The sequence below is a fragment of the Lathyrus oleraceus genome, chromosome 6 (genome assembly GCF_024323335.1).
Source record: "Lathyrus oleraceus cultivar Zhongwan6 chromosome 6, CAAS_Psat_ZW6_1.0, whole genome shotgun sequence".
Taxonomy (NCBI): Eukaryota; Viridiplantae; Streptophyta; class Magnoliopsida; order Fabales; family Fabaceae; genus Lathyrus; species Lathyrus oleraceus.
The window spans coordinates 316048083-316063774 of NC_066584.1; the positions used below are offsets into that span (position 1 = coordinate 316048083).

A 15692-nucleotide genomic window follows, 5' to 3' on the forward strand; every position below is an offset into this window, starting at 1 on the left:
GTGTGAGGGATTCCGTTCAGGCCCCCAAAGATCAACATGGATATAATCAAGGGATCCATGTGTTCTTTGTTTACCTTTGTTAAACTTCACCCTACAAGATTTACCAAATACATAAGGTTCACGAAAATCAAGTTTTTCGACCATGCCACCATATAGCAAATTTTGTTTCGACATTTCGACCAGGCCTCTTTCACTGACATGGCCAAGTCTCTTATGCCATAGCTCAGCCTTCGACACATGTTTTGTGGACGCCACATCTGCTGAACCACTTACAACCTCATCCTCAAGGGTATACATGCCTTGCCTCTTGATGTCTCTTAAGACTTCCTTCGACCCCTTCATTACCCTTAAGATACTTTGCTCTCCTTTGAAAACACATCCTTTCTTGTCGAATTTACCAAGATAAATCAAATTACTCTTTAGAGAAGGTACATACCTGATATCAATCAATAACCTTATTGAATCATAATGGAGCTTGAATATCATAGATCAAATTCCTGCAATCTTGCAGGCTCTATTATTTCCCAACATTACTGAACCACCATCTTGATCACACAACTCCTCAAACACGTCTTTGTTTGGAGTCATGTGCCAAGTACAACCTCAATCATTAATCCACTCCTTGCTGGAGATGCTGCTTGAAACCACCAGGACATCAGATGATTCATAACCATCTTGCACAATGTCTGCATTACCATTATCCTTTCCACCATGATTATTCAAACGTTCAGGACACATCTTTCTTGTATGAACCTCATTCTTTCAATGATAACACCTAATAACATGAGAATTTCCACCATAAGAATTATTTAGAACTTTACCCTTATTCTTCTCAAAACTACCATTTTTCTTCAAGAATTTCCCCTTAACGGACAAACCTTCACCAATATAAGATGGCTTGTGCTCCTTTTATTCGTTCAAATCCTTAGAGTACAAGGTTGATTGAACTTATTAAAAGGTCAAAGAATCTCTTCCATACAAAAGACTTTATTTAAAATGAGCATGGGACTTAGGTAAAGAACACAACAACAACAACACTTGATCTTCATCATCAATCTTGACCTTAATATTCTCAAGATCAAGAATTAACTTGTTGTATCCAGCTGCTCAGTCAAGACTTTGTCTTAACTCATCTTGAATGAATACAAATCTTTCTTAAGGTAGAGGCGTTTGACCAAGGATTTGATCATATATGAACCCCCGAGTTTGCTCCACACACCCGATGCAGTTTTCTCCTTTGAAACCTTTCAGAGAACCTTATCACCGAGGCTCAATATGATGGCGTTGTGTGTAACACCCTAAACCCTGCATAAAATTTTAACGCTTAATTACATAAAATTTACAACCGCATAGGATGTCACGCACATCACAAACAAATCCTGCTTCGTAACACGAGATACAAAATATCACATAACACCTGCCATCGCCTGCTCACCTTCACTTAGGGCATCATCGCAGCAAAATCATCACCAAATCAATCAAACATTTAATAACCACAATTTAGGGATTTAAATCTCTTAACCTTCAAATTCATAACACATTAACAAGAGTTGTAATGTTCAACTTGTCACCATTTAAAATCTCACCAAACATAACTAGCAATTTCAACAAGACAAAAGAAATTAGAGCAAATGTTCCCAGCCCAATGTTACATTGACCAGAGCAAGACTTTACTAAAATAACGACAACTAATAGGAACCACTACAAGAGCTACCTTCCACTTACTACATCAAGCTACTCCCGAGTATCTGCATGATGCCCATGTAAAGGCAACATTCAAACAGAAGGGGTGAAAATACGCTTCAATAATTAATAGTAAAAACAAGCGAAAGTAAATTATCGCACAACATCATCATCATATATATTACTCAATCAATACAACATACTAAATATTTTCATCCAGCAAACACATCAACAAACAATCAATACAGATGCAACTCTTATGCAATATACTCAACACCGACTCGACATACATGTGGTACCAAATATGAACACTCAAGTTCATTTTACTCCCCTATTTCCACCATAGGATCAGACTCCCTCTTGGAATCGGAGCACACCAAATTGCTACCATCACCATAGGTAACACTTCACTGATCCTCCATAATAGGAATTAGCTACTTGCACCCGATCCATCACTATAGGATCGAGGCTCACCAAAATTGGATCGAAGTCCGTACACCATGATGTATGACTCTCAATTAACATGCATTAATACATCAAGGTTCACCAAAAGGATCCCCACACACATCTCATCATTTATGCATCACATCATTCATCATGCAACCACCATTTCAAGTTATAATGTCAATAACATCAATAAATAACAAGAACTCATCATACATGATTCAACGACAAACAATCATATCACTTCACCCAAAACAACAACACATCATTGTATTCCATGTAACGATTCACTAACTAATCAAACAAGTCATCATAAACATCTCTACACTTGGCAATTGATCATTATGAGTGTAACTTAGCATTAGGAAACCTATAAGCCTTTTGAAATAAGTTAGAAAATGTTTCATGCTTGAAAAAAATAAGTTTTTAAGTGAAAAAACATTCTATGTGTCGACACATACGATCTATAGGTTGACACATAAAAGGAAATTTTGCCTATGTGTCGACACATACGAGTTACAGATCGACACACGTGCTGTATTTTTAAAGCCTGTAAATTATGTCCTATGTGCTGCCTTCATGTGTCGACACATGACCTTCATAGGTCAACAGATGATGCAAAAGTTTCCCCAAAACCAATTTTCAAGCCATCCGTACACCCCTCATGTGCCAAAAACTTATGCTACTAAAGTTCATCAAATAAAATCCGACTTTTCATGGTTATAACCTCCTAATTCACCATCTACTCCATAATTTTCATAAATCAACACCACATTACAACATATAATCATACTCATCATCTTTAATTTACCAATAACGCAATCAAGTCAAAACATTCAAACATCCATCAATGGCATCACATGATCAAAAATATTAGAACAAACATATGAATACACCAGGTACAAGAATTCCACACAATTTTATCATACAATCAATAACTACAACACATACATCAGAATTAAGAATTAAAACACTCAATCCTAAGGAGGTTAAGGGTTCCTCCATCTATCCCACATGTTTTGGCACCCATTAGAGAATCATATCTCCCATTTACCCGATTTACAACAAAAACCCTTTAATCCTTAGAGTTATTCTTCAACCTTAAGCCTCTGCTCTCCCTCTTTGTCTCTTTTGATCTAACTCTTCAAAACACATACTGACTCTGTAGGTTCCCAAATTCCCTTTTTCATTCCAAAATCTATTTCCTTCTAAAAAGACTCTTCCCCTTTTACCCTCCAACTTATCCTTGTCTCCCTTTCCTACCCTCCATATTTTCCTTATTTCCAACCTCGCCCTTAATTCCTCTACTCATCTTATTTTTTCATTATTTAATTAATTAATTAAAATAAATAAATGAAAAATGTTATTTCAATCACCATTAAACTTTTTAATAATTCTAAACACAAAAGCCAAGCTTCTACTCTCCCTATATCCTTATTTCAAGGACATTCACCCTACAACGACACCATAAACAAATACAATGTCAATCAATTCAAATAAGATCCTAAACACTTCAATTAAATCAAATAATTGAATTCGGGGTGTTATACTGTGGGCTTTCTCGATCATCATTGTCGTCTCCTTCTTCGTTAGGAAAACATCCATCTTCTCCGATTCTTTCAACGTTTCTAACAAACCCTGCTGAACCAGTAGAGCTTGCATCTTCAAGTGCTACAAACCGAACCATTCATATAAGTGAATTTCTCAATCTCATACTATGTTGATGACATCTTCTCCTCCATGCTCACTGCATCAATTTTTTGTGAAACGATGTCCAAAAAATAGAGTATGAACGGTTTCTTGATTAACAAGAAAACCACAAAGTATAAGAGAAGAGAGAAGAGACAGAACAATTCAAAGTGGTTAAAAATTGAATTCTTGATTCAATTACACATTAGGGTACAATATTTACAATTGAATCTCAACCACACCTCTTTCTCCACCTGAATAGGATTATAAGGGATTGAGGGAGAAAAAATGACTAGTATGTTATTTATAAGAAAATTAAACCCTATCTTTCAACTAACATACTGAATAATTGGTCCAATAGACTAACTCAATTCAACATACTAACTTAAACAACAAACGAATATATTTCTGAATGCAAGAACGGACTTCGACTACGGCATGCACATCTTCCGCTACATCAAACCATGAAACTAACCTTGTCGAGACTAGAGTTCGTTCCAATTATCAAAAGAAAAATATGTCAAACTCTCGAGTCTCTAAAATAATCTATAAATATCTGTAAAACTCTTCTTTTAAGCCTATAAATAGGAGGAATAACTTATTATTTATAATTCAAACTAATAAAAGCAAGTAAGAAACAAGTTAGTAAGTTTGTAATACATCTAAAACAATAGAAATGATCATTCTCCTTTCTTAAAAAAATCTCAATATAGCATTCTTCTATTCCAACCAGAAAGGTGCATGCTGTATAATCTTATGTAGTGTGTATAATTAGTTATAGTTATTGATTTGATTGAATTGATGATGAAGTTTCATAGTACATTAATTTGTAATTCGAAATCATAGATATACATAAACAAATGTGATAAAATACAAATAATATTTCATATATTACACAAAACAGGCCAGATGAACTTGATACTCTGCCTTTTATACAAAAAGGTTCTTCAGACAATTAATTACATACAATTCCATAGTCTGTTTAAGTATTGCATACTCTAAATTCAATCCTCAAAGTTAGCACTGTACTCTAGAATTCTCTACCTTCATTCAAGCAAGAAGCTCTTCTCTACTACAGAAACAATCATCATCCTAACAATTTTTTCGTCGCCTTCGATCATCGCCCTTTCGGATTAACAATTTGCGAGAATATGGCAGCAGAATTCTCAGTTGAGTCATCATGGCTGAGGTCTTGTTCACTTCCAAGGCTAAGGTTTTTGTAATGTGCAGCCATGTCATTTTTTTGTGCCAAACTTACCTCTTCAAATTCACTCTCATCTATACGCGGAGAGTTGCCATGAATCGATCGCGTACCATCAGGATTCTCTTGCAGGTTGAGAGCAAATTCAAGGTTCCACAACAGATCATTCATCGAGGGACGAGCGAGTCCGTGATCAGACAAACACTTCTCAGCTGCATCAGCAAACTTGATCAAGCTTTCAGGGTTAATCTTTCCTTTCAAATTTGGATCAATAATGTCTTCCAATGTTCCTTTTCTTTTGTTGAGCAAAGCCCAATCTGCAAGACTAACCTGTTCTTTCGGAAGGCCAGGATTCAAAGCAGGCCTCGAACACAAGGCCTCGAATAGAACTACTCCGAACGAATAAACATCGGATTTTTCAGTCAATTGTTGTCTCCTGAAATATTCAGGATCCAAATATCCAAAACTACCTTTCACCACTGTGCTAACATGACCTTGGTTCATGTTTGGACCTGTTTTCGACAATCCAAAATCCGAAACCTTTGCCACAAAATTTTCATCAAGAAGGATATTCGTTGTTTTAACATCTCTATGAATGATTGTGTATTTTGCTCCTGTATGAAGGTAATGAAGACCTCTTGCAGCACCAATGCAAATCTCCAACCTTTGTTTCCATGATAAAGTATCTATAGGTTTGTTTCCTTTGTATAGATGCTCCCTCATGGTTCCATGAGCCATGTAGTCATAAACCAAACACATTTCCTCATCTTCCTCACAAAAACCAATCAAAGACACTAAATGTTTGTGTCTAAGCTTTGAAAGCATCTCAATTTCAGTCTGAAATTCATTCACTCCTTGTTCTGATTGTGGATTTGATCTCTTAATAGCCACTTTAACTCCATTATCAATAACTCCCTTGTAAACCTTTCCAAATCCTCCAACTCCTATCACATTCGCCTCGTCGAAATTCTTTGTCGCTTGAATCATCTCTTGTAAAGAGAAATATCGACATAACCCTTGAGCCATGGCCAAGTTTGCGCCACTCCCCATAGTACTCTTCCCTGATCCTGTCGATTTCGTTCCGCTCGTGTGAGAGTTTCCATAAAGAGGCAACCAACTTGATGTGTTATTTGTGTATGAACCTGTATTAGATATAAAAGTTAGTTATAACTTTTATCCGTTTGTTACACTAGTTTTTTTTCCCTCGTATTCTCTCATAATTATCAATATAATTTCTTATCAATAATACCTGGTGCTCTCTTCTTTCTTTGATGAACTGCAACACATATTGCAGCAACTAATGCAAAACCAGCAGCTCCACCAGCAGCTCCGCCGATAGCGAAAGTCGTAGTATGGCTTTTCTTTTTTTGAAAAGTTCTTTCCTTTTCCTCATGTTTTATCATCATATCAGAAAGGTTAGGATTAGGTCCTGACAGATCGGTCTGATTGAGTTTAAATATCTCAACACCGTTGAGTAAAGCATCGTAAAACTCCGGCTTTAACTTTGCCGCAGGACTCAATGCAAGCCAAAGTTGATCCTCACCCGCCTCATTATGAACATAAATCACATAATCCTTATAAGTGGTCATTCCTTTACCGCCAGACCAACCTATCACGTCAGCCATATCCTCCGCGGTTTGATTGTTGATAAAGATATTGAAAACAATTTGATTCACTTTAGAATAATAGAAATCACAAAAATGCAACCTTATCAAGTACATTGAATTCGGATCAACTTGAAAAATCCATGTGAGATTGTATTTCATGTTAAGATCTTTATCACCTCCCATGGATCTATACGTTGAAAAAACCTCAGCAGGAGCAATGTATTGAGGCATAGTTTGGTAGTCGATTTTAACATCCTTTGCAATACTATTCGTAACACCAGTGGAAGCACCGTAAATATACGGTGTATCATCGTACCATGTTCGACTCAAACCAGAATCTTGAGCCGGAGATATATACTGTCCACCAACGTTTATTCTAAACATCGTTTGAAGATGAAAACCCGTGGTATCCGCGGTTTGATCTGCATAACCGACCAACGAAGGCGACTTGAGCAACAAGTCAGGCATTTCAATAAGTTGAATACCATTGATAAAAGCAAAAGCACCATTGTGTTTATCAGAAGGTGTAAAGGTAAGGCTGAGTTCATCAGCATCCAAAGGTGCAAGTGCATATTCTTTATCAATATAAGCTTGTGACAAAGCTTGACATGTAATGGAGGAGCTGAAATTGTTGAGAAGTATAACATTGTTTGCTTTCACAGAAAAATATGAATCCGCCGGGTTGAAATTGTTGTAAACCGTTGGATAAAAATGGAGTCTAAGCCAGTAACGTTTAGTAGGCTGAATTGGAAATTTATACGTTGCTTCAGCTGTGAAAATACGCGCTGTCATATATGGAATTTCTGATGTAAGTGAAGGATCTTGAAATGAAGCTCTTGATGCTATTGAATTTGGTCCAGAAAGATATTTGTCATCTGGACTCCATTGTCTTCCATCAGGATCTTTACCACCATTTTCACTCATTCCACATCCTAATATCAAAGGTTCAACTTTGTTTTGCGCATGTAACAAAATAGGTACATAGAATATAACAAGTAAAACACATAAACTCTTTCGCATGCTCATTTTTCGGTAAACTGATACGATAAAATGTTAACAAAAATAAAAAACTATGTGATATTTAGGCGTACAGGAAATAAAATGAAGTAATTTTTGGGTGTAACTGATGGAAATTTGTGAGAGAATAAGAAAGGAATGATTAATTTCCTGTACGCCAGGAAAAGAATTAAAAACAGGAAACGGGTTATTAGTTTTGTGTTTGTTTTTTGTGTGTTGAAATGAATGTAGAAAAAACCTACCTGGAATGGTGGAACATGTTCCAAACCAGGCAAGAAGGTAAATTAAGGTGAAGTTTTTATTTGTTTGGTTTGTTTATAGGGACAGTTACTATACTAAGGGTTTTTTTGGTTTCTCTTTTGTTATTAATTATTTTGGCAGTTGTCTTTTTTGTTGTTTGATGAACTGTTAGATTTTCATGGTTGAGAATTCTAGAAAGCAGTGATAAGGAGGGATAATCGTAACTGGATGAGTTGGATTTGTTACCGGTTGAAAGGAAGAAACTTATCTGCTATATTTGGAACTAATTTATGGGCAGTAACATATTCACCATGATTTTTGTTGTTATTTATTTATTTTAAAATAGTTGTATATACTTAAAAATAAATAATTTTTTACTCAATTTACGAGCAATTAAATGTAAGATTAGTCACAAAAAAGTTATGCTAGTATATACTCACTAAAATCCGAGTTAGTCGAATCTTTTTTAGATTTACGGAAACTCTCAAGATTTAGAGAGACGTTAGATTCACTCTAAATTTGATGAAATTAGTTCCGTTTGGTACCACTAATTAAATTAGATGTTATCGTAGAGCCTCATTATGAGAAGATGATTCACACTTGGATTAGATAAACGAGAAATGTTGTGAAAGAGGGCGGAGCAAGTCAAACGTAAGGTGTTACGTATTGCCATTAGCGGAAAACATATTCCACGATCCGAGTAACTTGCACATCAATGCAAGATTTTACAAGTCACGTCGTTTTGGTTAGTAGAACTAATGTTTTCTTATAAATATTGTACCAATAATTTTTTTTTCAAAACATAATCAATTAAACAAGCTTTTTACATGTTTTTTATTCATGGTCTACTTTACTTTATGCATTCTTAGTTTAATAGTTAAAAACACCCAAAAATAATATTTAGCACTCTTTGGCAAAGTTAAAAAATCTATAACTGAGGGATAAAGTTTTTTCTTTATTGTAATCACTTAAAGAAGATAGAGTTAAGAGCTATTAGATGATACCTCGATTAAATTTCAAGCTCGACTACTGTTTTGTCACTGAAAAGTTCAGTTATCTAAGCCGCAAGTATGTTTGGTATATGCACTTCATAATCACCACCCAAAAGTTAAGGGCAACCTGTAAATGCCTAAATATGTAGCTTCTCCCAATAACTCTGAAGACACAACAATTAATTAACTTTAAGCTCTAATGATTATAAGTACATATTTAATTAGAAAATAGTTCGACACAAGGATACATGACATCATGTCTCACAACAACTAAGCGACATTGTCAAATTCATGATTCACAATAAGGTTCAACAAATTAGAGAGTTGGAGGCCAAATGTGTTGATTCCGGTGATAACTCACTCATCTCTACACATCAATAGGTTTCAAGGGACCAATGTTGGCAATACGTTCTAACTCAAGGGACCAATGTTTGCAATACGTTCTAACTCAAAGACACTTAATCGTTACAACACTATAACTTTTGCAGCCCAACAAAATCCTATACAATAAGTACCTTTTATTCATTTTAATTCACACATCATAATACTTTTGCCACTATAATTCCTAAGGGCATCCCAATGTAAAATGATACAAGTTTGGACAAGTACATAGGAAAAAAAGGCCATATAAAGTAGTATGACAAATAAGTATTTTGCCGGTTTCACCTTTCACAACCATTCTTCATGCAAATAACACGTTCATCATTAGAGGATACATTGTTATCATACACTACTATAAATAATACATTTCAGACAAATCTTTCACCTCACCCAACAAAAAACTGAGGTATAATACCAAGGCGCGCCATATTTAAAAAATAAATAAATTAATACCATCTAGTCACCAAGTTTCTAAATATAATCGAGAGAAAAAATAATTCAGGACATACTTTGAATCCCAACAATAATAATTTATGTTTTTATTTTTTTTAAAGTTGTCTCTTTCTTTTTATTTTTCAATTAATGATCTATTCTTTCAGTTATTTTTAATACCCGAGAGGGATTAAATAATCAAATTTTACTTAAAAACACTCGTTAATCAGATTTTACCCTAAACCACTTATATGTAGCCGCTCCAAACTTGTACGCATCATAATTTAGGATGGATTGCAAGCCATAAAAAATCTTCAATGTTCTTTTATCTTAAACACATCTTTTTGTATGCTCTTGCAATTCATCCCAACATAATGGTGTTGTTGTTGTATTTGAAATAACCTTCCTATGTTGTCAATCAAAGAAAACACTCCATAATTTATTGTTTTTCTCGGTTGACAACATTAAGAAATTTATTCCTAAACATGTTGTAAATTGTAAGCACATGCATCTTGTTCTCTTTCTTGTAAAATCATTTGCCATAAAAATATTTGCTAAAGATAACGAAATCTTTGAACAAATGTCTGGAATGGATTGCAATGGCAGAATTTTTTTCATGATAGGAACATATAACTTATCAAAAATTGGATGCATCAAATCTATTGAATTTGAAAAGAATGCGCACAAATGGTATACAATAAAATCTATATAACAACAAAGGTTTGTTGTTCTCCAAGAATATCTTGAAAAGATTTGTTGTTCTCAAAGAATCAATTGTCAAAATCTGAATTTGTTTAAATAATTTATTTTAATATTACGTGTAAACAATATAATTTCAAAAAAAAAAAACTTACTCCACTATTTTTTACAGAAACCGAGAGGTATGTGGCGCTTGAGATAAAACATATTTTTTATTTAAAAATAAACACATTTTATACCGGTTTTGAGTAATAACCAAGGGAAAATATAAGTGTATTTATTGAGTTTCTACACCGTCCTTAAATAAATGTTTATCGTTCATTTAATGAGTATCAATGTTCAAGACATTGTCATTACTGATCCACGTGAAACCTAAAAGAAATTATAAAAACATTCTGAATATTAAAAATTGATAATAAAATATTTGACATGAAACTTTTTAAACTTAAAGAAGCGTTTATTTTATTTGGAAAAAGTTCTCTAGGATAGATTGCAAGAGCAGAAAATTTATTGGGTTCAAGTTTGTGTTCTTAAATAATCATATAACTAAATATTTAATTTATTTATTTAACCTTTTTTTATATCAGAAATAAATGAATGCAAAAGTCATAGAGAATAGATTGCATCCAACATTTGATCTTCTTCAAAATTCAATAAAACGAGGATCCCCAACATTTGTTCTTCCCCAAGATATCCAACGTTTGTTTTTCATGGACAACGATGACGATGAATCAAATTCAAATTTTGTCATATATTTTTACTTTAATATTCTATGTAAACAATGTAATATTTTGTGTAAACAAATTAATTTATTAATATTTCGTGTAAATAATGTAATGAGTATTTTAAAAAAAGAATTTATATTTCCCCTCGCTTTTGGTCATAAATCGAGAGGTATGTGGCGCTAGTTTTGAAAATATAAAAAAACTATTGCTAGGGATCAAACCAATGATCATTTCAACTATTCCATTGGTTATTCCAAAACCAAGGGATATAGTGAAGAGTTTTCATGACGCCCTTCATTACCTCGCCTCTGTAACCGAGGTTAAATCGACTTCGCGTCCGAGGTTAAGTGTGTTTTTTTTATAGTATTGCTAGTAGTAAGAAATCAGTGGTTAGTCATGTATTAATCAACTCAACAACCATGTAGTTATTTCTAACGTGTATCAAGAAATTCTACATTATAACTGCTAGGACCCAATGTACCAGTACCAACCCTTGAGGGTTCAACCATACCAAGGCTAATTGGGGGTTATTTTTGTGAGCAATGACAGATTACTAATAAACTTTGCCAATATAGTGCACTAAAGGCACTAGTAACTCTTATGAGAAACAAATGTTAAATGAACTAAGAAAATCAATAAAGGTAATACTCCACCTTAGAGCCAATTTCAATAAGGCTTCCAAAATCCTCTGGATAATATATGGCCCTAATAAGCTAAAGTTGGGGAAAGACCTCTTGGATAATAATTGTTGGATCCCAACCTCATAGCCGACAAAATCAACATATATTTTAGGATACTACTCAAACCCATGGATAAAAATGTGTATAGGAAGCTCTATTCTGAATGGGTGGACAAATTGGTTCATTTGCCTAAAGGTATAATACTCTTGACTTTGCTATCTTTTTGGGGAGAAGATAACAAATCAACAATAAAACATATTAGAATATTCATTACACAATGCAATGAAGAAAACTAGAACAAATTCTACAAACTAAATTTCTTCTTTTATCTTTGACAAGAAAAATGTTTACCTGGTATTCCTCTTTTCCACCAAACTCGATACACAATTGGACATACATGGAAAGGTGTTTCCATGACAAGTTATATCAGCCTTAACATGAAGTTAAAAGAAGTGACTTAATTAATTTGAAAAAAATGTAGGTGAGTCAGAAGCTAACTTAATGGAAAGTTACATAAAAATGTTAAGGCTGGCCAAATATTTGATTACTTGGTTAAAGACAAGAAATTTCATCTATTATATGGTCACAAAATACCTTCGTCCAAGGATATCATAGGTAAGAGATAATGCAAATGGAACTACTCATATAATCACTCAATGAATAAATAAAGAGTCTTATAGAAAACCATTCAAAATGATATGAAGGGGGACATGTTTAAGTTGGCAGATAAAGGGATTTCTAAGATGGTCATTTACACATAACCTTTTTCAACCATGAACATAACCATGAGGGGAAAGATCAAACATGTGTATTATTAAAAAACAACCGAACATGCCCAATATTGATGAGGAACATTTTTCAAAAGGAGTGAAATAGGTGAAAAATATGATCGTGGGAAGAAATGTTGACTCTAAAGATAATATTAAGAGAAAATGGTAACATGATAGCCCCAAAAATGTTTAAAACCCTAGTTAACTTTCTTAAAGAACAACGAGGATTAATTCAAAAGGATAAAGATAATACACCACAACTAATCTCCCTCACCATGACTCAAAAATGAATGTTGTAGAGAAATAGGTCAATCAAAAAATGGAAGCAAACTCTGCAACTAATTGTTAAGGTCTAGGATTGGGGAGACAAGCAAATATATTTTCCTAAGGTTTTAGACGCCCTTAACAAGGAGTTTGCTTCATAACATAATGAAACACTGGTTCTTAATGAGGGCATAACAATGTTTCAAGTGGTTGAAGATTATGAAAAAACTTCAAGTAGACGAAACCGACAATGAACATGTGCCTTCTATCCTGGATCCTAGCCTCAGAGGACCCGAACCTATAGCCAATGATACAAACAAATTTGAAAACTTCTTAAGGGTCAAAGAGGAAGCCGAATATGGATAAATGGTATCATCGTCTAACTTTTCAGAGCTAGGAAATGCTGAACTTGATAACTACTTTTGAGTTCTATGAAGACTTAATGTTAGATATTCTACTCAATAGAGACTCTAACAATACCGTAGAAAAAATATATATCACTAGCCTCATTCCTCTTGAGTTTTGGGAAAATGGCTCTCAATTGGAAAAGCTTGAAGGAGACATGTTCATTGAAGATATTGAATAGGATACATTATTCATTGACAAAGAAATGAAATATGTGCTCTTTTAAAAGCCTACTCATGGCATGTTAAAGTATATGAAACCTTTGTTAATCAAATATTTTATTAATGGTATAACCTTAAAGAAGTTAGGGGAAAATGGAGGATCAAATCCCAACTAACATTAAGATTTCAAATTTCATGGGGATATTATCTAACACACTTGGCATTCTTATAGCCAACTGTTAGCCTATGATTTTTGACTCAAGCTACATTGAAACCCATTAAGCCTAGTTTAGAAGAATCTCAATAGCAGATCCACAAGATTATGATCACTCTCTCTGTAAAAATGTTCAAAATCTCGAAAAGGTTTACAGTGATTTCGCATATTCGACAAGAAAAAAGTGTGAGATAAATACACACGCTAGACACAAGTAACTGAAGCCTGGTTCAATACAAATACCAAAATATTCGACTAGGAATTTTTGAAAGAGGCAATTGAACGACTTGAGAATGTTTCTCACAAAAGTTCCAGTTTTACAACAGTTCAAAGACTGAAGACACATGGAAGCAATGCATAGAACAAAAAGCCACATAATGGTATACATGTCGATTTCTAGGAAATTATCCATTGTCGATGGTTACTGATGCACTTGTATATAAGTTAATTTAATCTCTTTAACAAGTGTTCACATTTTTATTGTTGTACTTTATAGAATTCAAACATCTAAGTTACATAGATAGTGAATTTGTGAGAAAATGTATGAATTTGCGTCCCATTTTTAACTTTATCATTCTGTTATATTGTTTTGATCATTTTATTTCAATTATTTTATTATTCAAGCAATTCTTAACTTTAATTTTGAAGTTTATATCCAATTATCCCACATTCAAACGTATAATTTCCAAACATGAACCCGTTTTCTTAAACCCTTTTGCACAACATGTCCTAGGATTTTTTTCTTCCGATTTTAATCATGTAAGTGAATTAAAACTTGTTATTGATTTACCAAAAACAACGGTAAACAAATTGGAACGTTCGATGAGACCCTTTTTGTGCAAAAATTTAAACTTTGGTAGAAAAGTGTTTGTATTTTTATTGTTCATTTTTGTTTTACATACATGCAATGTATTCTATGCTTGAGTGTTTATGCGCTTGAGAAGTCGTAAAAATCTTGTTGATATGGCTCGTCCAACGTTAAAAACTCCTCCCTCCTCCATAATGAAGCTCCAAGTATAGAAGAACATCCAATTGGATCAGTGGTTGATGGTGTAGGAACTTCAACGTCCGTTGGAGTAACTACTCATGTTATAAGTCAAATGTCAGTTTCGACAACATTACCAAAAATGGTGGTTCCACCACCACAACCAATTAGTTTTCCAACTACATTAAGGGTTACATAAACTACTATAGGAGACCGTACACCTCATTTTCAACCAATTTTTACGTTGCCCCTTGGTAGTAGGTGTAACACTATGTTTTTGGTATTTAATTAATTATGTTATTTTAATTAAATTTGTGATGTGTTGGGGACTTATTTTATTTTATGTGTTTGGAAGTAGATGACCTAAGATGAGATAACACACTCTTTATAAATAAAATGAGATTTTTATTTAATTGATTTAATTATTTAATTGGATAAAATAGAGTGTGGGGTAGAAATTAGAACTTTAGTAGAGTTTTTGGGTGTGGGGCAAATTTGCGAGAGATGAGGGTATCATGAGCAATATTAGAAACAAATAATTAAATTTTATTTGGATTTATTTAAATAGAGAAAATGAGAGGAAATTATGATTAGTTTTCTGTACGTGAAATTTTGGCAAGGAGAAAGAGAAACCAAGGGTTTTGGAAAAAGAAGGCATAAGAGGGCTAGAGTGAGTGTTCTGTGAGTCACACTTAGTGAGAGCTCGCTCAACGAGCAATGTATCACTTAGATAGATATGCAGAGTGAGGAATTTTATGGGCTCTGAGACGCGGGCATAGGAGAGAGGATCTTGTATAGCAAGGGCTCGCTCATCAAGGTATATGTTACTCAAAAAGAGTGACATTACATAACCAAGTTGCTTTCGAGTTAATTTTGTGACAATGTGTTGTTTTGACGATTAATTGGTATCATCATGTGTTTTTTGATATTATTTGATTCTATTTGATGTGAATAGATGTATTTTATTGAATTGATAATTATTATGCATGAAATTTCTGAGTTTATGTTGAGTTGTGATCAATTGATTGATGATGATCATTATTGAATTTCATGGTGAGTGGCCATGAAATAGTAATGGTTGAGATGTGATGAGTCTGGTTCAG

General features: G+C 33.8%; 1 protein-coding gene across 1 annotated transcript; it reads right to left on the bottom strand.

The window, feature by feature from the left end:
- Window positions 1-4671: 4671 nt before the first annotated feature.
- On the bottom strand, window positions 4672-7932 carry LOC127097764 (receptor-like protein kinase ANXUR2). Its single transcript, XM_051036252.1, has 2 exons — window positions 6267-7932; window positions 4672-6159 (listed from the first exon to the last, which is right to left on the bottom strand). The coding sequence occupies exons 1-2, from the start codon at window positions 7648-7650 to the stop codon at window positions 4934-4936; spliced, it is 2610 nt and encodes an 869-aa protein (XP_050892209.1). The 5' UTR covers window positions 7651-7932; the 3' UTR covers window positions 4672-4933.
- Window positions 7933-15692: the final 7760 nt, after the last annotated feature.